General features: G+C 46.6%; 1 protein-coding gene across 2 annotated transcripts in view; it reads right to left on the reverse strand.

Annotated features, from left to right (window-relative positions):
• shank3a (SH3 and multiple ankyrin repeat domains 3a) overlaps nt 1-24,304 on the reverse strand; it is a 1,183,771-nt gene that overhangs the window by 75,775 nt on the left and 1,083,692 nt on the right. For both annotated transcript variants that reach the window (XM_078553129.1, XM_078553130.1), the window contains one exon: nt 4,857-4,962. In XM_078553129.1, coding sequence (XP_078409255.1) covers nt 4,857-4,962 — 106 coding nt within the window. The remainder of the gene's footprint in view (nt 1-4,856; nt 4,963-24,304) is intronic.

Below are 24,304 nucleotides of genomic sequence, written 5' to 3' on the forward strand. Positions count from 1 at the left end.
CTGGTTAACACACAATTGTAATCCGGAAGTATAACTATCTATCTCTTCCTAAAGAATTCCCCCAGCGCGTGTACGCACGCACAGACACACACACACAGATAACAAAGGATAAACAGATAGAGTCTCTCTGCAGAGATGAGCTTTAGAGGATGGATATTATAAAATAAAGAATAAAGTTTGCAGGGTCTCGATGCTGTCAACCCAGAGTTCTCTCATGTGAAAACAGGCCGCTGGCCCTGGAGGACATCTGGAAGTTCTCCGCTTTGCAGGTCCAAATGCAGAGCAGTTACACTCAGATGAGGGTTCGCTGGCTACAGGTTGATAGCCATACACATTTGCACGCAAGGTATAGAAACAGAGATAAAGAGATAGAGAGAGAGAGAGAGCCAGCTAGGGTCGCCTTCTTTCCTCAGTTTGTTCCCCAACAAGACTGCCTTCAAAACCAGCAGGTTCACAACTTCAGTTTTTTCTTCTCTCCCATGTGATTTCCAGCAAGTTGCTAATCTTTGCCTTTTCAGTCTTTTTTTTCCCCATCAATTAAAGTGATTGCAGTTCAAGACAAACAACCAGATCTTCCTCAAGTACCATATGGGTCAGGTGATTTCTTGGAAGACACCTGCTTGTTGACAGTTCCAAGGTGGAGTTTAAGACATTCTTAAAAAAAATCCGAGGTTAGCATCCAAATGTCCAGATAATGTCCAGTCCTTCCATTTTGTAAAAAAAAAATCAGTCTTGAGAGATATGATTCTAACAATGCTGGCATATCATATGTCTGTGTCTGACAGTCCTCTAGATGCATGATATACTGGTTAGCGACATCCATCCAGTTGTTCCTGAAGTAAAGGTGCCCTTAAGTGTGTGGATGAGGCATCCACTGCTATAGTAGTGGGCAGGGATGGGTAATAATGAGCTAGGATATAGGGTGAGAGCAGCATGGCTTTGATGTGCTCAAATGCTTGCTCCTGATGTGCATCCCAGCACCATACTTGGCCTTTTTTGAGAAGGTGTTGCAGGGATTCTGTGACCTGCGCCAGGTTGGGTAAAATTTCACCAGCAGGTTCACCATGCCCAGGAATTTCTGGCAGTCTGGAATAGATAATGGGGCTGAGAAGTTGCTGGTAGCTTTTGTTTTTTGTGGGTCTGCCACGATGCCTTTGCTGCTGTACTAAGAACAGAATAGGGGTCTTGGAGAACTCGCATTTCTCATTTAGTGTCAATGCTGCTTCCTGCAAGTATTCAAAGACAGTCTTAAGCCTCCTGTCGTGTTCCTCCACGGTGGCGCTGTAGACCAAAACATCATCCGTATGGCAGACAACGCCCTCCAGACCTTGCAAAATGGCTGACATCGTGCATTGAAAAATCTCAGGTGCTGATGTAGCGCCAAATGGCAAATGGTTGAAATAGAATCTGCCAAAAGGGGTGATAAACATAGTCAGCAATCTGGATTTCTTATCTCATGAAAGTTCCCAGAAGCTGCTGTTAGCATCGAGCTTTGGAAACTCTATGTTCTTGGAGAGCTTGGTCAGGCTGTCGGCCACCGAGGACATTGGGTGGACTTCTCTCGCCACTGACTTGTTGAGTTGTGTCAGGCCGATGCAGATACAGATGGATCCATTTGGCTTAGGATCTGGGGCCATTCCGGAACACTAGTCGGTTGGCTGAGTGACTCCCATTTTGGTCACCTTGTCCAGTTGTTGCTGCACTTGCTTCATGAGCAGGTGTGGTATTTTCCGTCGTGTGAAAAGGTACCCGGGCTTGGCATCCTTCCTTAATGTAATACTGTATGTGGTCCTCAGTCACCCAATCCAGCGAAGAGTTTGCGAAACTGTGTTTTTTAATTTGGAACCAGACCCTTGTTGGTTGACTTCATCAATTTTCTGAAGGAGGTTGAGGTCAACACAGGCCTTTCTGCTTAAAAGGGGAAACTCTTGATTGTGGGCAACAAATAATGTCTCACATATTCATTTATCTTTGTATTGGAGTGTCGACTACAACGTACCTTTAACTGGGAGCTTGATGCTACCTGCTCTGTACAGTAGTGACTGGCATCAGGCATTGTGTCACCAGCCACGGTTCTTTGTTTGAGAGGACCGTAACACAGGCTCCTGTGTCCAGTTGGAAGTTGGTGAGGTGACTGTTTACTTCAGATGTCCACATTCCAAAAAGGGAATCCAGGATCCTTGACCTCACCCAAGAAGCATGGTTGAGTCTCTTCCTGTGAGGTTCTTCAATCTCATGGATTATCTTGGGATCTTCCGCCCGTCTGCATGTCTTTGCTTCGCATAGCTTTCTGTGGGTGTCACAGGCAGTTGCAGTTGAAACACTGCACCGAGATTGCTGGACATTGCTCTCGTCTGAGAGGTTGTTTGGCTCCACAAGCTCTGACATGGTCGTGTACTCTTTTGTGGTCAGCTTGGGTATTGCCTTCCTTGGCCCAGAGTCTTTCTGCCCCTTTGCTGCTTTCCAGCTGGACAGTTGGGGTTGCTCTGTACCATGGCTTACTTTCGCCACATAAAATGGATCAGTGCTGTTGGTGGATTTCAGACAGTCTGACTATTTGGGTGCCTTTTCTAGAGTTAGATCTTCCTTGGCTTGTAGTTTGTCTTAAAGGGCATCGTCAGTCACTCCAGCAACAATTCTGCCCCTTAGGAGTTCTGATTTAAGGTTAGGGGATTTAACTCCCCCCATACATGCAAACTCACCTCTCCTTGCCTAGGAAAACTGCCCCCTATATTTCTGTCTCTACTTTTATCTTTCTCCCTCTCTCTCTTTATCTAACGTGCTTCTATTTAAACCAGGCAGCTTGACCCTGATTTGTCAAGGCATTGCCCTGAGGAATGAGTCAGCAAGTGGCTGTCACTTATGTTGTTTAGCTGAAACAGTCGCAATGTGTGTACATGTTCTTTCTGTCTGCAAAGAACAGAGCCCTGTGTATTAATACATGTAGCTTCCATTACACGCAAATGCACCACAGTGTGAGCCGCACTGACAATCTTAAATTGGTTGTCAGCGTAATTCGTAGCATACTGAGGATTATTTAGCAAATGTTGTCCAATTTGCAGAATCACATCTAATGTTGGACACTGTGTTTTGAGTTTTGCAAGCACAGGCTGGTTGGGTACAGTCTATACCTTGCCCATTGCGAACAATGGCTGGGACATGCTGTTTGATATGATCCCCAGCCTTTGGGATGTATGGCTACATACCTAGCATTGCACTGGCACTGAAATTCATATACCACATTACTCATTTGTGTGATAGGCTGAATGCCTTTTTGGCTTGACAGCAGCATCCTGTTAGTGTCGAATACCACTCGTTTTGCTATTGTACCGTGATAGGGAATCCCCTGGAAGATTTCTCAACTAGCATGTCAAGGAAGGGGAGGCAAGGTACAGACCATACCCAACCAATCTGCGCTTGAAAAACTCAAAACAGTGTCCAACATTAGATGAAAAACTCAAAACAGTGTCCAACATTAGTTGTGATTCCGCGATTGGGCAGCATTTGCTAAATAATCCTCAGTGTGCTAAGAATTACGCTGACAACCAATTTAAGATTGTCAGTCCAGCTTGCATTTGTGTGGACTGGAAGCTACATTTATTAATATGCAGGGCCCTGTTCTTTGCAGACAGAAAGAACATGTACACACATTGAGACTGTTTCAACTAAACAAAATAAGTGACAGCCATTTGCTGACTCATTCCTCAGGGCAGTGCGTTGACAAATCAGAGTCAAGCTGCCTGGTTTAAATTTCAAACAATGCTTGGCAGTTAACTATCAGTCAGCATTACTGGTGCATTCTCCTGACACCTCAACAAATCAGAGTCCACTTGCCCACCAATCAGCACTCTCTTCACATATAGTATAAATTGTTGTTTTCCTCTTATATTGGTATTCTTGTAGTCTCTTGATAAGTACAAGACGAAAAGCTTCGACATGTCTCTTTTCTTCGGCAATACTTTCTATCTGTGTCCATTTCAATTACTGGCACTGAAATTCATATACCACATTACTCATGTGTGTGATAGGCTGAATGCCTTTTTGGCTTGACAGCAGCATCCTGTTAGTGGCGAATACCACTCGTTTTGCTATTGTACCGTGATAGAGAATCCCCTGGATGATTTATGAACTAGCATGTCAAGGAAGGGGAGGCATGGTACAGACCATTATCAGACTGTACCAGCTGTACAGTCTATTATCTCTCCATTTGTGTTTGTCCATAGTTAGCTATTTTTCTGTATCTATCTCTGCCTGTCTGTCTAGTTTTGTATCTCTCTATCTTTGGCTCTATCTATCTCTGCATCTTTCTAACTGTTTCTATTTCTTCTGCACTATCTATCTTTCTGTACCGCTGCGGCCATCTCATCCTATCTTTCCGTATCTTTATATCTGTGACTGGTTCTATCACATTATCTATGTGTGTCTGTTTTTCTATCTACCAATACCAAAACAAGAGTGAGATCAGTCTTAACAACACTGTCTGATTATCTACTCACTTTCCTCCCTTTCCCCTTTGTTCCTCCGGTCCCCAGTGAGTCATGCAAGAGCCTAGGCAGTGAGTGAGTGTGATTGGATTATTCTACCACTGGGGACATCACTGCCCAGCACCCATCCTGGTATGTGCTCTTTCTAGGAGGAGGGGGGATGCTGACTTTTCTCCCTCCCTTTCCTTACAGACCAGCTGTAAGACCATTCCTATTGCCCTGGTGGAGACGGTTTAACACAGTATAGGCAGGGGACTGGTTCTTGAGACTTTAAGGTGCCACATTGGCTATTCCTACATCAGTGCAAGAATTTATCAATTAAACTGCTGGGGAGGAATGTTCAAATTCTACGTGTAAACATGGTAGACTTACCTATAGATTTTGTCCTTGACATTCCTCTAGGCATTGAGACGTGTGGTTTCTCTGGTACAGATGGTGGCGTTGACTTTGAGGACATACCTTGACGCTCAAATAGTGACTGAAAGAAAAGGAAATAGACAAACATTCATTGGAGAAGGACAGTGAACATTGGAATTGATTTATACAAAACTCAACAACAAGCTCAGTTACTATAACAACTTGGATTTTCGTAGCTCCTTTAATGTAGTAAAACATTCCAAGATGCTTCACAGGAGCACAATTAGACAAAAAATAATATAAGAACATGGGATAAAGAGTAGGCCATTTGACCCATCGAGCCTGCTTCACCATTCAAACAGATCATGGTTGATCATCTACCTCTACGTCATTTTTCCCCACTATCACCAAATGTCTTGATGTCTTTAGTCTCTAGAAACCTACTGATTTCTGTCTTGAACATGATCAATGACTGAACTTCCACAGCCCTCTGGGGTAGAGAATTCCAAATATTAACCACCCTCTGAGTGAAGAAATTCTTCCTTATCTGAGTCTTAAATGGCCTGCCCTTTTTTCTGAGACTGTGTCCCCTAGTTCTAGACTCACCAGCCAGGGGAAATATCCTATCAAAATCTACCCTGTCACATCCTGTAAGAATTTTGTAAGTTTCAATTAGATCACTTCTCATTCTTTGAAACTCTACAGAATACAGGCCCAGCTTCCTCAATCTCTCTTCATAAAACAATCCTGCCATCCCAGGGATTAATCCGGAAAACTTCCCTTGCACTCCCTCTATGGCAAGTATATCCTTCCTTAGGTAAGGAGATATAAACTGTACACAATACTCCAGATGTGGCCTCATCAAGGTTCTATACAATTGAACCAAAAAGCAGGCATTAGGACTGATGCTGCTGAAATAATATTCCAGAGGTCTGGACTGATAATCCAAAGAATGTGAGATCAAATCCCACCATGGCATTTTGAGAATTTAAATTCCATTTGAAGAATCTGGAACTAAAAAGCTGGGATGTGTGAAGGTGATCAGGAAGCTGCCAAACTGGCTCATTCATGTTGTTTGGGGAAAGAAACCTGCATTCTTAATTCATATGGCCTAAATGTGACTCCTGTCCTATACCCATTTGTTTCTCTTTTAACTGTCCTCTGAAGAGGGAAAGCAAGCCACTCAGTTGTATCAATCCACTGCAAAGAATATTGGTGGCATTGACTTTGAGGACATACCTTGACACTTTATTGTCCAACAGGGATGGACAATAAAGGCCAGCCTTGCCAGAGACATTACATTTCTAGAATGAGCATTTAAAAATCTATTTGAGCTAACTGAGGAGTGTAAGCTCAGAGTACCCTCTGAATCAGAAGATCGAGGGTTCAAATCCCACTCTGGAAGACTTGAGTATGAATTCTAGTCCAATACTGCCAGTTCAGTATTGAGGGAGTACTGCACCATCAGAAGTGCCGTCTTTTGGATGAGATGTTGAACCAAGATCTACTCAGCTCTCTCAGGTGCTTTTCGAAGTAGACCAGAGGAGTTCTCACCAATGTCCTACCCAACATTTATCCCTCAACTCATATCACTAAAAAACAGGTTATCTCATTGCTGTTTGTGTGGCATTGCTATGCACAAACTGGCTGCCAGATTTCTCAGTATTACAACAGTGACTGAAGTTCCAAAGTACTTCATGGGCTGTAAAGCAGTTTTGATGTTCTGAGGTCCTGAGATTGTGAAAAGTGCTATGTAAATGTGAGGTCTTTGGCAGGGATTTTCCGTGCCTGCTAGCATTGGGCGTGTTTGATAGCGTGAGCGGACAATATGGCGGAAAGGCCAAAAATCAGTTTTACGACATCGTGAAACCAGTTTGTGATTGTTTGCTCTGCTGCCAATGGCGGGCCACATTCCCTGCCATTGGACATCAGGAACCTCATTGTAATACATCAGCATATCATTATAAGGCCAGCCCGCTCCAACCCCAACCATTGGATCGTCCTCCCAGGTCAGCAGGAAAACATGCTGACATGTTTCACAACAGCATATATAAGGCGTGCACTTGGTGGGCTGAACTTTGCTTGGGACTTCAAGGGGTTTGTCTGTCTACCTTGCTTCAGGCAGCACTCGCAGTCATCAGTGCCAGGCTTCACAGACAGCAGCACATCACTTTTGGGAGGACTCATGGGTTGGTTTCTACCTACCACATCAGCCATATGTGGCTGGCTTTACAAAGGCGGCAGGGCGAAGTCTTGTTTGGGGAAAGGGGAAAAGTGGCCCCAAGCAAGGGAGAGGCTGCAGGAGACAGCTGTACTGGGGAAGGAGGGTATCCCAGGGTATGTGTGTGGGGGCACATGTTGATCTGTGCAAGTGGCCTCAAGATGGTGAGGGCTGAGGAGGCAGTATCCTGTGGAGATGAGGCCAGATGGACATGTGAGGGGGTGTGTGTGAAAATGGGTGGTGATGTCCCTTGAGCTGGCAGTGAGTGAGATGCCAGTGGGTGTGTGATGGGCTTGAGTGATGAGATGGTTGCCATATCCTGGCTGTACGGATGAGATCATTCATCCTCTATCTACAATGGATGTCCAACCTCTTTTCTGCAGCATTGGCATTGATCACCACTGCCATCGCCTACCAAGCCAGAGTAGTTATGTAGCTGCGCCTCCTGCAGCCAGAACAGGGCAAGAGGACATCACAGCAGGCCTCCACAGCGTCCAAAAGGTGCTCGAGGACCTCAGTCTTCTTGCCTTTCAGAGCCATGTCTTCTTTGCTGCAGTCCTGGGCTGGAAGCACTGAGTGTGGCTGTACTTTAAATGTGGCACCTGGCATGATGAAGTGTCAAGGTGACAGCGTGGCAGGCAAATTGGAGCCCGCATGCCATTGAAATGGTGTGTATGCTGGGAATGCATGATTAATGCGATGGGCTTAGGACAATATGGCATGAAAAGCCGCCAGTGTGGCTGGCGGGTAACATGTCTTGTACCCGCTACTGCACTTAGTGCAAACCTGAGACAATTCTGCCTTTATTTCTTCCTGAAACTCAATGGGGACCACAATTCTGTTAACAGCTTTTTTACACTCAGGAAGCCTAACATCTGAGGATGGTTTCGGGGAGCAGTCCATTAAAACAGTTTTCTTTAAGAACGCCCAAACTCGCTTCCCCCCGACAAATTTGCTCACATTCTTTCCTGAGGTTCTAGCTCTTGCTGGGAGATGTGCTATGATGTTTTCATACCTCCAGTGCCTCACCCAGTTGGCCACTAATTTGACACTTGACGGTGACTATTCATCCAGGAGGCATTGCAGTTGAAGCCAACCGCCACTTATGTGAGGCCTTCCGTCAGAGGGAGGGGGAGGTGCTTTTTCTGAATAATCAGCAAGAGCTGGATTTTCTTCCATTGGACTCTAGGATACTGAGGCCAATTGTAGCACCTCTGCCACTATCCTGTCGAGATAGGTCACTCACTGCAGATCAAGAATGGACCCTGGGACTTTCCGTCTGAGGCTGTGTGGCCCATTGTGAACTAAGTAATGCCTTTACTCAATGGACTGTGAAGATCGGCTTTGGAGAGAAGTTCCATCCTTTCAGCCAGTAATTAAGGGCAAAAAGAAACATCTTGTTCTGTGTGTTGAACAAATTATTCCTGATTAATATTAGAAATTCAAACAACCACATCAAATGAGAAAATGAGAAGCATAAATTAAAAAGCTATTTAAATTCAACAGAGATGCATAAAGAACAACTCCCTTCACCACTGGTACACCCTGGCTGCATTGCAAGGAACATAGGAACAGGAGGAGACCTTTCAGTTTTTGAGCCTGTTCTGCCACTCAATTAGATTATGGTTCATCTATATTTCAACTCCACTTACCAGCTTTTGTTATATCATTTAATACCCTTACCTGAAAAATCTATCAGTCTCAGTTTTAAAATTTTCAATTAACAGCTTTTTGGGAGAGAGATCCTTGAATGGTCACCTCTAATTTTAGGTGATGTTCCATTGTTCTAGACATCCCCACTCTAGCTAGCATATTAAATTCTTGAATCATCTTAAAACGTCAATTAGTTCACCTCTTAATCTTCTATACATAAAGGAATAAAAGTTTAGTCTATGTAACCAGTCCTCACGGCCTAATCCTTTTAGCCCCTGTATAACTGCATTGAATCCCCCTCCATCTTGAGGTGCCCTCTGAAGATGTTTTCATTTTTCTTCAAATAAGCTGTGGTCGCCATTGTGGAGAGTAAGCTCCTACATGGAATAGGCTGCAGCTGTCACCCGCTTGTCCCTGTGGCTCTGGTGGGCCAGGTAAGTATAGGAGGCCCCGTGGGGCCACCTTGCCAGCTGCTGCCAGGCACCTGCCGGGACTAGTCTCATCAGGGGAACGATCTGTCACTGGGAAGATCCCGGCGGAATCCCATTCAGCCCACAAGTAGATGCTAATATATTCAAATTGGTTATCTGCCGCTGCCAGGCGGGAGCCCTTAACACTTCCACCGTGCCCCTGGCAAGATTGGCTGGAGGCGGGAACTCATCAGCCCATCAACCCAATGCCCTCCCATCCTACTTTCCTCCCGGCTCCGTCATCAAAGCTGCCTCTGTGAGACTGGGAAGATCCCCCCCCCTGATTTGGAAGTATATTGGATCTTTTTCCATCATCGCTGGGTCAAGATCCTGGAAATCCCTGCCTAACAGCATTGCAGAAGTACTTTCACCCTACAGCAGTTCATGAAGAAGGCCAACTACCACCTTCCCAAGGGCAACTAGGGATGGGCAATAAATGCTGATCTTGCCAATGATGCCCACAGCTACAGAATTAAATTTTTAATTGGATGCATGTATAACATAGCCCAAGGCAGTTGGAGGGGTTCCTTTTGTAAAATGTTCGCATAAAATACAGGACTAATTCTTCCAGTTCAATGACAGAATTCATCCTGTTTCATGTGAATTGCCACCGAAGAGCAAATGAAGGCAGTTGTGGAATAAAGAGCAGAGGAAATGAGGGTTAAGTTCAACAGTGTGTTCATCAAGGCATAACTTTGTGTGTATAATTGTTTGCTCATGTACTTGAGGTCTATCCAATAACCTTAATTGAAGGTTACATTAACATGAATGGCTGAGACACAGAGCAGAAAATTAGCAGATGGATTAATTTAAACCACTTGTCAGGCAGCGTCTGCTGTGGTCAAAGAGCACATTTACAGAAAAACCCTGCAGCAAATACTTAGATTAATCTTGGAATGGATTGCTCCACAAATGGGGTGAGTCCTTCCAGTTTGCCTGCTACTATCCTGCCCCAACAGACTGAGGTCGGGGTACAACTGCAGGTGACAGTGACCATGATTCACGTATAACCTGTCAGTAAGTGTCGGTGGGCTATTCAACCATTGTTGGGAGACAGCTAAGCCTGATCCTGTCCTCAACTGACAGCTCCACAGGTTAAGTTTGTCATTGAACACCAATCAAATGTGGGTGTCCCGTCTGATTTTTCAATTCTGAGCAGTGCTGAACCCAACAACAGTTCCCAAATGTTTGAAATTGGCTAAATCAGGACAGATGTGGATTGAAACTGGGTTTTCCTGGTCTGAATGGTTTAACTACAGACAACATTAATGGAGTGAACCACTGTGAAGCTCATGGGGGGAGCATATGAGCCTGTATATTAGGGCACTGAGGCAGGTACAGGCCGTACCTAGGCACTGCCCATTGTATTGAAACATGGTGCAGTCTGTACCCAGGTACTGTGATATGGTACGTTCTGTACCCAGGCACTAAGGGATGGTCCAGCCTGTACACAAGTACTGAGTTATGGTGTAGTCTGTACCAGGCTTTGCACCCAGCACTCAGGCATAATTGTACCCAGGCATTAAGGGACGGTGCAGTGTGTGCAGTGCCCAGATGCTGGGGCACGGTGCACAGTCTGTGCTCAGGTGCTGTGCAGTCACTGTGGCATAGTGCAGCCTGTACTCAATGAGGCATGGTGCATTCTCAGTAATCAGGCTCTGTTCTATGGGATATTAGTCGGCAAAGCTCTGATTCAAAGTCCTGGTAGGTTCTGGGGGAAATATGTACTTCACTGTGAATGGGAATAACTTACATGTTGTTGAGTTACAAACATTTCCCTTTAGATGATACTGCATGCCAACCGTTCAGCGAGACACAGCAATGATACAAATGTAAGATGAACCTCGTCACAAGGCCAGGATCACCCTCAGCACAGCTTTTGTACCATAAGAAAAGAATTCTATTTGACCTGGCAATTTTATCTCCTCAATCAGAATGTCTCTTAACTTTCTATGAGAAAGGTAACACAAGCCCTCGTAGGCAACCTTACCTAATAATTTAACCCATTCAGTCCCGGTATCACTTTGGCTAATCTGCACAATACTTCATTCAAGGCCATTCAAAGTGATGGCACAGTGGTATTGTACTGGACTAGTGACCCAGGGTAATGCTCTGGGGACTCAGGTTCAATTCCCACCATAGCAGATGGTGGCATTCAATAAAAATCTGGATGACAACAAAACAATTGTCGATTGTTGTAAAAACCCAGCTGGTTCACTAATGCCCTCCCTTTAGGGAAGGAACTCTGCCATCCTTACCTGATCTGGCTGACTTGTGACTCCAGAGATTGGCTCTTAAATTGTATTAAACCGCTACGACGCCTAAAAGAAACAAAACTGGATGGGCCACTTGACATGGACTTAGGCACTGGAAATGACAATGGCAAAGTCAGCCCTGTTAACCCTGCAAAGTCCTCCTTATGAACTTGGGGGGACTTGTGCCAAAATTGGGAAAGCTGTCTCACAGACTAGTCAAGCAACAGCCTGGCATAGTCATCCTCACTGAGTTCGACCTGACAGAGAATGTCCCAGACACCACCATCACCGGGTAAGACATGTCCCACCGGCAGGACAGGCCAAGCAGAGGTGGCGATACAGTGGTGGGAGGGAGTTGCCCTGGGAGTCCTCAACATCTACTCTGGATGCCATGAAGTCTCATGGCATCAGGTCAAACATGGGCAAGGAAACCTCCTGCTGATTACCATGTACCATCCCCCCTCAGGTGATGAATCAGTACCCCTCCGTGTTGAACACCGCTTAGAGGAAGCACTGAGTATGGCTAGGGCACAAAATGTACTCTGGGTGGAGGACTTCAATGTCCATCACCAAGAGTGGCTAGCTGGCACCACTACTGACCGAGCTGGCCAAATCCTAAAGGACATAGTGGCTAGGCTGGGTCTGTGGTAGGGGGTGAGGGAACCAACAAGAGGGAAAAACATACTAGACCTCATCTGCACCAACCTGTCTGTTGCAGAAGCATCTGTCCATAACAGCATTGGTAGGAGTGAAAACGCACAGCCCTTCTGGAGACAAAGTTCAGTCTTCGCATTGAGGATACCATCTATCATGTTGTGTGGCACTACCATCATGCTAAATGGGGTAGATTTCGAACAGATCTAGCAACTCAAGACTGGGCATCCATGAGGCACTGTGGGCCATCAGCAGCAGCAGAATTGTACTCGAGCACAATCTGAAACGTCATGGCCCTGCTTATCCCCCACTCTACCATTACCGTCAAGCCAGGGGATCAACCCTCGTTCAATGAAGAGTGCAGGAGGGCATGCCAGGGGCAGCACAGGCATACCTAAAAATGAGGTGCCAACCTGATGAAGCTACAACACAGGACTTCTTGCATGCCAAACAGCATAAACAGCATGCAGTAGACAGAGCTAAACGATTCCACAACCAACCGATCAGATCTAAGCTCTGCAATCCTGCCACATCCAGTCATGAATGGTGGTGGACAATTAAACAATTCACTGGAGGAGGCTCCACAACTATCTCCATCCTCAATGATGGGGGAGCTCAGCACATCGGTGTAAAAGATAAGGCAGAAGCATTTGCAACAATCTTCAGCCAGATGTGCCGAATGGATGATCCATCTCGGCCTCCTCCGGAGGTCCCGAGCATCACAGATGCCAGTCGTCAGCCAATTCGATTCACTCCATGTGATATCAAGAAATGGCTGAAGACACTGGATACTGCAAAGGTTATGGACCCAGATAATATTCCAGCAATAGTACTGAAAACCTGTGCTCCAGAACTTGCCATGCCCTTAGCCAAGCTGTTCCAGTACAGCTACAACACTGGCATCTACCTGGCAATGTGGAAAATTGCCCATCTACGTCCTGTACACAAAAAGGACAATTCCAACCTAGCCAATTACCAGCCCATCAGTCCACTCTTAATCATCAGTTAAGTGATGGAAGGGGTCATCAACAATGCGATCAAGGGGCACTTGATTAGCAATAACCTGCTCAATGATGCTCAGTTGGGTTCTGCCAGGATCACTCAGCTCCAGACCTCATTACAGCCTTGGTTCAAACATGAACAAAAGAGCTGAACTTCAGAGGTGAGGTGAGAGTGACTGCCCTTGACATCAAGACAGCATTTAACCAAGTATGGCAACAAGGAGCCCTAGCAAAACTGGAGTTAATTGGAATCAGATGGAAAACTCTCCACTGGTTGGAGCCATACCTAGCACAAAGGAAGATGGTTGTGGTTGTTGGAGGTTAATCATCTTAGTTCCAGGGCATCACTGCAGGCGTTCCTCAGGGTAGCGTCTTTGGCCCAACCATCTTCAGTTGCTTCATCAATTACCTTCCTTCCAAGAAAAGGTCAGAAGTGGGGATGCTCACTGATGATTGCACAATGTTCAGCACCATTCGTGACTCCTCAGAAAATGAAGCAGTCCATGTCCAAATGAAGCAAGACCTGGACAATATCCAGGCTTGGGCTGACAAGTGCCATGTAACATTCACGCTACACAAGTGCCAGGCAATGACCATCTCCAACATGAGAGAATCTAACCATCGCCCCTTGACATTCAATGGCATTACCATCACTGAATTCCGCACCATCAACATCCTGGAGGTGACCATTGATCAGAAGCTGAACTGGACTAGCCATATAAAAAGTGTGACTGCAAGAGCAGGTCAGAGGGTAGGAATCCTGCAGTAAGTAACTCAGCTCCTGACTCCCCAAAGCCTGTCCACCATCTACAAGGCACAAGTCAGAAGTGGAATGGAATACTCTCCACTTGCCTAGAAGAGTGCGGCTCCAACAACATTCAAGAAGCTTGACCCAATCCATGACAAAGCAGCCCGCTTGATTGGCACCACATCCACAAATATTCACTCCCTCCACCACCGACGCACAGTAGCAGCAGTGTGTACCATCTACAAGATGCACTGCAGGAGCTCACCAAGGCTCCTTAGACAGCACCTTTCAAACCCACAACTGCTACCATCTAGAAGGACAAAGGCAGCAGATGCATGGGAACATCACCACTGGAAGTTCCCCTCCAAGCCATGCACCGTCCTAACTTGGAAATGTATCACTGTTCCTTTACTGTCATTGGGTCACAATCCTGAAACTCCCTCCCTAAGAGCACTGTGGATGTACCTACACCACCTGGATTGCAATGGTTCAAGAAGGCAGCTCACCACCACCTTCTCAACGGCAATTAGGGATGGACAATGAATGCTGGCCTAGCCAGCAATGCCTACATCCCATGAATGAATTTTTAAAAATCCTTCCTGAGTTGTGCCGCCCAGAACTGAACATGGCACTTTGGATGGGACCCGACTGCAGTTTTATGAAATGGCATAATATCCACCACTCTGTATTTATAAGAACAGAAGAAATAGGATCTGGAGCCTGTCATTTGGCCCTTCAAGCCCGTTCTGCATTTCTACAAGATTATGGCTGATCTTCTACCTCAAATACACCTTCCCGCACTATCCCTTAGTTACACCTTCCCGCACTATCCCTTAGTTACACCTTCCCGCACTATCCCTTAGTTACACCTTCCCGCACTATCCCTTAGTTACACCTTCCCGCACTATCCCTTAGTTACACCTTCCCGCACTATCCCTTAGTTACACCTTCCCGCACTATCCCTTAGTTACACCTTCCCGCACTATCCCTTGGTTACACCTTCCCGCACTATCCCTTGGTTACACCTTCCCGCACTATCCCTTGGTTACACCTTCCCGCACTATCCCTTAGTTACACCTTCCCGCACTATCCCTTGGTTACACCTTCCCGTGCTATCCCCTAGTTACACCTTCCCGTGATATCCCTTAGTTACACCTTCCCGTGCTATCCCTTAGTTACACCTTCCCGCGCTATCCCTTAGTTACACCTTCCCACGCTATCCCTTAGTTACACCTTTCCGCACTATCCCTTAGTTACACCTTCCCGTGCTATCCCTTAGTTACACCTTCCCGCACTATCCCTTAGTTACACCTTCCCGCACTATCCCTTAGTTACACCTTCCCGTGCTATCCCTTAATTCCCTTAGTATTGTTAGAAACATATCTCTCAGGGAAGTTGTTTTATTTTACAAGACGGAAGGATTTGGCATGATAAAAGCAAAATACTGCGGATGCTGGAAATCTAGAACAAAAACAAAAATTCCTGGAAAAACTCAGCAGGTCTGACAGCATCTGTGGAGTACAATACAGCTGATGTTTCCAGGATTTGGCATGATCTGGACACTTGGATGCTAACCTGGGATTTTTTTTTTAAAGAACGTCATAAGTTCACTCTGGAGCTGTAAACAAGCAGGCCTCTTCCAGGAAATCACCTGACCTACATGGTACTTGGGAAGGAGTTGTTTGTTTGTGTTGAACTGCAAAACACTTTAATTAATGCTACCTTGATTGGCTCTCTCTCCCCTGCCTAAAATTGTTTGTGGCTATCAACCTGTAGCCAGAGAACCCTCTTCTGAGGGTAACTAGTCTGCATTTGGACCTGCAAAGCAGAGACCAGTGGTAAGAACTTACAGCCATTCACCAGGACCAGCGGCTAGTCTTCACATGAGAGAATCCCAGGTCAACAGTGTCGAGACCCTGCGGACTTTATCCTTTATTTTATAATGCCCATCCTCCAAAGCCAATCTCTCAGGGAGACTCGAGCTGTTTGTCATTTGTTTGTCTGTGTGTGTGTGTGCGCTGGGGAATTATTTCGGAAGAGATAGATAGTTATACTTCCCTATTACAAGTTTATGTTAGCCAGTACTTGAAACTTGTTAAAAGGAGTTTTGTTTTAAAGTAAATTTTAACCATTCTGAGTTTTTGAAAGAAGCCTGGTCAGAGTCTCTTTTCTTCTGGGTATGGAGGTATAGGGAAACAATTGGCCATTTCAGTGAGAAAATTAAACATTTAAACTAATGGTACGGCCTGCAGAGTAGTGGGGCTTGATAATTTGCACTCTCCTCCCATCCCGGTCGTAACAGTACCTAAAAATCTATTGACCTCAGTCTTGAATATACTGAACAATTGAGCAACCACCACTCTCTAGGGTACAGAGTTCCAAAGATTCACAACCCTTTGAGGGATTTTTTGCTTGTATAAATAAAGGAGGCTTCTCCTTATGCACAAGAAGTTTACGAATTTGGGATGAGGGCCCATAAAATTGTTCAGATAGCCTTCTCACTGGATTCCCGCTGGTCCTGACCTCTCAGCAATTTTAGAGTGGAACCAGTGAGGCCTAGGCCGGTTGGCCGGCCTGCCCTTGCCCCAATTGAGGTCCTTAAGTGGCCAATTAATGACCACTTAAGGGTTAACTCCCAATCAGCCTCCATTTTCAGGCTGGCAGGAGGTGTTCAGAGGCAGTGGGGGGGGGGGGGAAGCCTCAAAAACGACCTCAGGTGCTCAGGCCTCGGGTGGTAAAGGTATGGGAGGGGGTGCTTCTGTTAACAGTTTCCTTTCAACATTGGGTGATCCCCCATAAAGTCTAGCCCCAGCAGGTGCTCCCTCCCTCCCCTAGCTTCTCCACCAACACTCCCACCACGCCTCTGTCCACCACCCCAGGCCTCACCTCCCTTGTCCTTCCTGAGATACCCACAATTACCTGGTTCTGGACTCCCGGGACATAGACTCTGGGGACTGTTTGAAGTCCTAGTCCTGCCCACTGCAGCTTCTGGCACAACTGGAACTAGAGAGCTGCCAGCCAATCAGACCGGCTATCAGCTCTCTGAGGTGGGACTTCCTCCCAAGCGAGGTGTGGAGATCCCATCTCCAGTCAATTAATGCTCATTGGAGCATTAAATGGCTGCGGGGCAGCCAGTATCCACAGCAATGTGTTCACCCCCGACTCCTCGGATGGTGGCAAGGAAAATTCCGCCATCCTAAAAGGCCTGGCCAAGGAGTACGAAGTCCAGCTTGACGGAGTACTGCTTCGACAGAGCACTTAACTTGGGGAATTTGGTGAGTGATGAAACTTTAAGGGTTGATCTCTTTACAAAATCTAGTCAAATTTAGCATTGAACATTTAACTTAACTTTAACCTTAACTTGTAGTTCCTTTCATAGTCTTAGTCAGTGATAAACAAGCTGCCTGTTAGTAGCAGCTGCACAGCTAGTTAATTAGGTGGCAAGTTAGAACTAGTTACCAGGTCAGCAGGGACTAACTTAGGCCTTTGGAAATTTTGCTAGTTAAGTACAGAAACTTTTGCTTACGCACAATGGAATGCTGTTTCACTAATGTAGGGGAATTTGGTGAGGGAAGAGCTGTTGTTCTGGTCTTTTCCAAAACAAGAAGTACTCTGAGTGAGGGAGTGGGAGATAGTAAGATCTGGTGAGTAGCTGGTCAGTGCTTCCATATAATAGTCCAGAAAGTAAAGCCTTGGCAGGGAACCTCAGTCCCATGGAATGCACATCCTATGCCATGTGAGAAATCCTGGATGCTCCTCTTGGCTTGGACATCACATGTGCAGGAAGTGTCGCCATCTAAACCAGTTCAAGTTCTGGGTTTCAGAGCTTGAGTGGCATCTGGAGTCACTATGAGCCATCCGTGAGACTGAGAGCTTCTTGTATGTAGCATGTGCTGGAGGTGGTCACCCTGCGCCTTAAAATGTGTAGCTTGAGAGGGAATGACAACCTGCTAGAACGACAAGGAGGACCAGGCAGGTAGGGCATGAATGCATCTCACTTTCCAACCTGTATTCTGTTCTGAATACTTGTGAGAGTTATGGTTCCTCTGGGGTGTGCAGGCAAAGCCAAGTCCATGGCAATGTGGGTGGCACAGTTGTGGGGTGGCGGGGGGTGGGTGGAGAAGGGGGAGAAGAAGTGGAAGAGCAATAGTGATAGGAGATTTGATAGTGGTGGGAACAGACAGGCATTTCTATGACCATAGCCGTGATTCCAAGATGGTATGTTACCTTCCCGATGCCAGGGTTAAAAGATGTCATTCAGTGGCTGCAGGACATTCTGAGGGGGTAGGGTGAACAGTCAGAGTGTGTGATCCATTTTGACGCCAATGAAATAGGCAGAAAGAGGGATGAGGTCCTCCTGAAGGTACAGTTTAGGGAACTAGGAGAGAGATTGAGAAGCAAGACCTCAAAGGTAGTCATCTCTGGATTATTCCTGGTGCCACATGCTAGTGAGTACAGAAATAAGAAGATAGAGCTGATAAAAATATGGCTGGAGAAAGGGAGCAGGAGGGAGTGCTTTAGATTCCTGAGGCATTGGGGCCACTTTTGGGGGAAGTGGGGTCTGTATAGGCTGGATGGGTTGCACCTCAACAGTGCTGCGGCCAATATCCTCGCAGGGGGTTTTGCTAATGCTATTGAGCTAACTTTACAGGGATTGGGAACATGAGAGTAGATTCAGAAGGGAGAGAAGAAAAGTTGGAAATGGAAGGCAAGGGAAACAAAGGCTAAAAAAAGACAAATGAGTTTGGTAATGCTAATGATATTTACTTCAATGCAAGAAGTCTAGGGGGCAAGGCAGATGAGCTGAGAGCACAGGTTGACATATGGGAGTATGATATACTCTATCTCTCTGGCGGTCCCTCGAAGCAAGGAGTACAGCCCATGGCAAGAACCTGTGCATGGAGTCTTCTTTGGAAAGTGAACATATTTGCTCTGAACCCTCTATCTCTTCCTTCAAGGAGACTGTTGCACTGAGCTACCACAGAAATAGTGAGGGAATTCAACTAACCTAATATTAATTGGAATAGATTTAGTGTGAAAGGCACAAAGGGTGCAGAATTCTTAAAATATTTTCAGCACGACTTTTTTAACCAGTGCATAGTACATCCAGCAAGAGACTGGGTGGTTTTGGACTTAGTTTTAGGGAGTGAAGCTGGGCAGGTGGAAGGGTTATGGAAAAAGGCAAAGATAGACCAGGAATAAAAGTTCCTGATTAGGGAAAATCTAATTGTACTAAGCTGAGATATGGCTGAGCTAAAATGGACTGGAAACAGCAACTTGAATGTAAACCAGTGCCTGATCAGTTGAAGGAAGAGAAAGAGGGTTCAGAGCAAGTATGTTCACTTTCAGAAAAATGATCTCAGCAGGGTTATTAGGGAGCAATACGGTGAAAATTCTCTATGCCCACAGATTTCCAATATTCTCTCTGGGGAAAAGGCCCTCTGCCCAACCCAAAATGATCGGAATGGGATATCTGGAAAAGGCAGTGTAGGTGCAGGAAATAGGGTTCCATTATCATATAATGATGCTACACACAAGAGGGCCATTTGAGCCATCACACTGGGTTTTATAAGTTGGGTCGCCACACTGATGTCAGCCTCAATTTTGTGCTAGAAACCCAGAAGTGGCCATGTGGGGCACAATCTTCCTGGACGTGCCACCAGCTGAGGTTGGTGTTGCTTTGGCAGATGGGCTATCAACATGGATGCACTCTCCGAAGCCTTCTGCAAATGTTAGATTGAAGGTGTGGAGGAGGAACTTGTCCACAGAATTGGTTTTGGCTGTGCGGCTGTCTTTTGTTTTGGCGGTGCCTTTATTGGGGCATGGAGCCTTTGGCTCTGATATTTCCCTATCCTGCCGCTGGAAGGCCATCTCTAGACAACTGGTGGCTCCACACATGGCAGAGGATGTTCTGATGGTGGGAAGGTCCTATCTCTGTGGAAAATGGCCTCTAATTGGGCCCTAAGTGGTGTAGTTGGCTGCCTGCCATGTTAGTCTGGGCTGCCAACTTTTTCCTTACCTACCCCAGGAATCACCCTTAGAACCAGGAACACATCAGGGAGTTGTCTAAACATGGCTCCCCACTATCTTCCTGGCCTCCTCTCTCTAACGTCATCTCCAAGTGGCTGGAAAAATTCAACCCATTGTGCATGTGCTAGTTCTTTGGTAGAACCATACAATTAATCCTAGTCTCCTCCTCTTTCTGCATGGCTCTGTAATTTTATTCCCTTTAAATATTTATTCAGTTCTCTTTTTAATGTTTTTTAAAATTATTCATTCATGGGATGTAGACTTCGCTGACTGGGCCAGCGTTTATTGCCCATCCCTAATTGCCCTTGAGAAGCTGATGGTGAGCTGCCTTCTTGAACTGCTGCAGTCCATGTGGTGCAGGTACACCCACAGTGCTGTTCGGAAGGGAGTTCCAGGATTTTGACCCAGTGACAATGAAGGAACGGCGATATATTTCCAAGTCAGGTTGGTGAGTGACTTGGAGGGGAACTTCCAGGTGGTGGTGTTTCCATCTATCTGCTGCCATTGTCCTTCTAGATGGTAGTGGAGGTGGGTTTAGAAGGTGTTGACGGAGGAGCCTTGGTGAGTTCCTGCAGTGCATCCTGGAGATGCTGCAACTATGATTCGGTGGCGGAGGGAGTGAATGTTTGTGGGTGTGGTGCCAATCAAGCGGGCTGTTTTGTCCTGGACGGTGTCAAGCTTCTTGAGTCTTGTGGAAGCTGCATTCATCCAGGCAAGTGGGGAGCACTTCATCACACTCCTGAGTTGTGGCTTGTAGATAGTGGATAGACTTTGGGGACTCAGGAGGTGAATTACTCATTGCACGATTCCTAGCCTCTGACCCGTTCTTGTAGCCACAGTATTCATATAGCTAGTCCAGTTCAGTTTCTGGTCAATGGTAACACCCAGGATGTTGATAGTGGGGGATTCAGTGATGGTAATGCCACTGAACATCAAGGGGTGATGGTTGGATTTTCTCTTGCTGGAGATGGTCATTGCCGGACATTTGTGAACGAATGTTACTTGCCACTTGTCAACCCAAGCCTGGATATTGTCCAGGTCTTGCTGCATTTGGACAAGGGTTGCTTCAGTAGCTGAGGAGTCGCGAATGGTGCTGAACATCATGCAATCATCAGCCAACAGCCCCACTTCTGACCTTATGATGGAAGGAAGATCATTGATGAAGCATCTGAAGATGGTTGGGCTGAGGACACGATTCCCATAGTAATGTCCTGGAGCTGAGTTGACAGACCTCCAGACAACCACAATCATCTTCCTTTGAGCTAGTTATGACTCCAACCAGCGGAGAGTTTTCCTCCTGATTCCCATCAACTCCAGTTTTGCTAGGGCTCCTTGATGCCACACTCTGTCAAATGTGGCCTTGATGTCAAGGGCTGTCACTCTCAACTCACCTTGGGAGTTCAGCTCTTTTGTCCATGCTTGAACCAAGGCTGCAATGAGATCAGGAGCTGAGTAGCCCTGGCGGAAGCCAAACTGGGCGTCAATGAGCTGGTTATTGTTAAACAAGTGCTGCTTGATAGCACTGTTAATGACCCCTTCCATTACTTTACTGATGATGGAGAGTAGACTGATGGGGTGGTAATTGGCCAGGTTGGATTTGTCCTGCTTTTTGTGTACAGGACAGATGGGCAATTTTCCACATAGCCAGGTAGATGCCAGTGTTGTCACTATACTGGAACAGCTTGGCTAGGAGCACAGCAAGTTCTGGAGCACATGTCTTCAGTACGATTGCCAGAATATTGTCGGGCCCATAGCCTTTGCAGTATCCAGTGACTTCAGCTGTTTCTTGATATCACGTGGAGTGAATTGAATTGGCTGAAGACTGGCATCTGCGATGCTGGTGACCTCCAGAGAAGGACGAGATGGATTATCCACTCGGCACTTCTGGCTGAAGATTGTAGCAAATGCTTCAGCCTTATGTTTTGCACTGATCTGCTGGGCTCCTCCATCATTGAGGATGGGGATATTTGTGGAGCTTCCTCCTCCAGTGAGTTGTTTAATTATCCACCACCATTCACGACTGGTTGTGGCAGGACTGCAGAGTTTAGATCTGATCCGTTGGTTGTCAGATCGCTTAGCTCTGTCTATCACTTGCTGCTTATGCCGTTTGGAAAGTAGTCCTGTGTTATAGCTTCACCAGGTTGACACCTCATTTTTAGGTATGCCTGGTGCTGCTCCTGGCATGTCCTCCTGCACTCTTCATGGAACCATGGTTGATCCCCTGGCTTGATGGTAATGGTAGAGTGGGGGATATGCCGGCCTATGAGGTTACAGATTGTGTTTGAGTACAATTCTGCTGTTGCTGATGACCCACAGTGCCTCATGGATGCCCAGTCTTGAGTTGCTAGATCTGTTCGAAATCTATCCCATTTAGCACGGTGGTAGTGCCACACAACATGATGGAGGGTATCCTCAATGTGAAGGCGGGACTTCGTCTCCACAATGACTGTGCGGTGGTCACCCCTACCAATACTGTCATGGACAGATGCATCTGCAGCAGGCAGGTTGGTGAGGATGAGGTCAAGTAAGTTTTTCCTTCTTGTTGGTCCCCTCACCACCTGCTGGAGAGGCAGTCTAGCAGCTATGTCATTTAAGACTTGGCCAGCTCGATCAGTAGTGGTGCTAGCTAGCCACTCTTGGTGATGGACATTCAGGTCCCCCACCCAGAGTATATTCTGCACCCATGGCATCCTCAGTGCTTCTTCCAATGGTGTTCAACATGGAGAAGCACTGATTCATCAGCTGAGGGAGGGCGGTATGTGGTAATCAGCAGGAGGTTTCCTTGCCCATGTTTGACCTGATGCCATGAGACTTCATGGGGTCTGGAGTGGATGTTGAGGGCTCCCAGGGCAATTTCCTCCCGACTGTACACCACTGTGACGCCACCTCTGTTGGGCCTGTCCTGATGATGGGGCAGGACATACCTAGGGATGGTGATGGTGGAGTCTGGGACATTATCTGTAAGGTATGATTCCGTGAAAATGACTGTCAGGCTGTTGCTTGACTCGTCTGTGAGACAGCTCTCCCAATTTTGGCACTAGGCCCCAGATATTAGTAAGGAAGACTTTGCAGGGTCGACAGATTGCCGTTGACGTTTCCAGTGCCTAGGCTGATGCCGGCTGGTCCGTCTGGTTTCATTCCTTTTTTGTGACTTTGCAGCGGTTTGTTACAACTGAGTGACTTGCTAGGCCATCTAAGAGGGTGTTTTAAGAGCCAACCACATTGCTGTGGGTCTGGAGTCACGTGTAGGCCAGACCAGGTAAGGACGACAGGTTTCCTTCCCTAGAGGATATTAGTGAACCAGATGGGCTTTTATGACGAAAACAAAATATGCTGGAAAAACTCAGAAGGTCTGATCGCATCTGTGGAGAGAGGGACAGAGATAACGTTTCAAGTCCGTCCACAGATGCTGTCAGACCTGCTGAGTTTTTGCAGCATATTTTGTTTTAGTTTCAGATTTCCAGCATCCGCAGTATTTTTGCCTTTATTTGGGCTTTTATGACAATGGCTTCGTGGTCATCATCAGGCTTTTAATTCCAGATTTTTACTGAATTCAAATTCCACCATCTGCCGTGGCGGGATTCAAACTCGGGCCTCCAGAGCATTACCCTGGGTCCCTGGATTTCTATTGAATCAGTTTCCACCCTCTCTCAGGCAGTGCTATCGAAATCGCAACTCACTGTGGCAAAAAGCGTTTATATAGAATTACATAAGCCTGAGTTTTCCCTTTGGTGGGCGCGTGCGATCGGTGGGCCGGGGAGCAGTCGGGAAATGGGCACCCGGCCGCAATCGGCCCCGGACTGCAATTTCATGCCGGTCGGCCAATTAACGGCCAGCCAGGGTGAAACGCGTGCTGAGAAGCTCAGCGCTGCTGGGGTGGAGGGGGTGGCGGGGAGAGGGCAGACGCGGGCGAGTGCTGCGTGAAAGCACCCCGAAGGCAGACACCTGCCTCAGGGAGCTGCAGATCTGAAGATGATCAAATAAAGGTTTAAAAAGCTGCAAAAAAAAAAAATGTCCATGAAGCACAATCAAGCACCTGAAAGTGTAGCCGATAAAAATGCTGTCCGCAGATATTTATTTAAATTTTATTTCATAATTGGAAATTTCACCCCGCCCTTGGACGAGGTTTGATGAAATATGTAAAAGGCCACCTGGTCAATTTGCCCACCTGCCAACCGTAAGGTTGGACAGGCCACGAAAAATTGGAGGCAATTACGCCCTTAATGGGCGCCATTGCCCTCTTAATTGTCGGCGGGCACGCTTCCAGCTTTTGTGTGCGCCTGCCGAGCAAAATATTGCATGACTACGCGATGACTTCTGGGCGCTCGCCCGGTGCCGTCTCGCACTATTTTACGCCCGATCGGGTTGGGCGCGTGCCCATCCGTGGGATGTAAAACTCTGTCCGTAGAATATACAGCACAGACACAAGCC

The sequence above is a fragment of the Cetorhinus maximus genome, chromosome 12 (assembly GCF_964194155.1).
Source record: "Cetorhinus maximus chromosome 12, sCetMax3.hap1.1, whole genome shotgun sequence".
Taxonomy (NCBI): domain Eukaryota; kingdom Metazoa; phylum Chordata; class Chondrichthyes; order Lamniformes; family Cetorhinidae; genus Cetorhinus; species Cetorhinus maximus.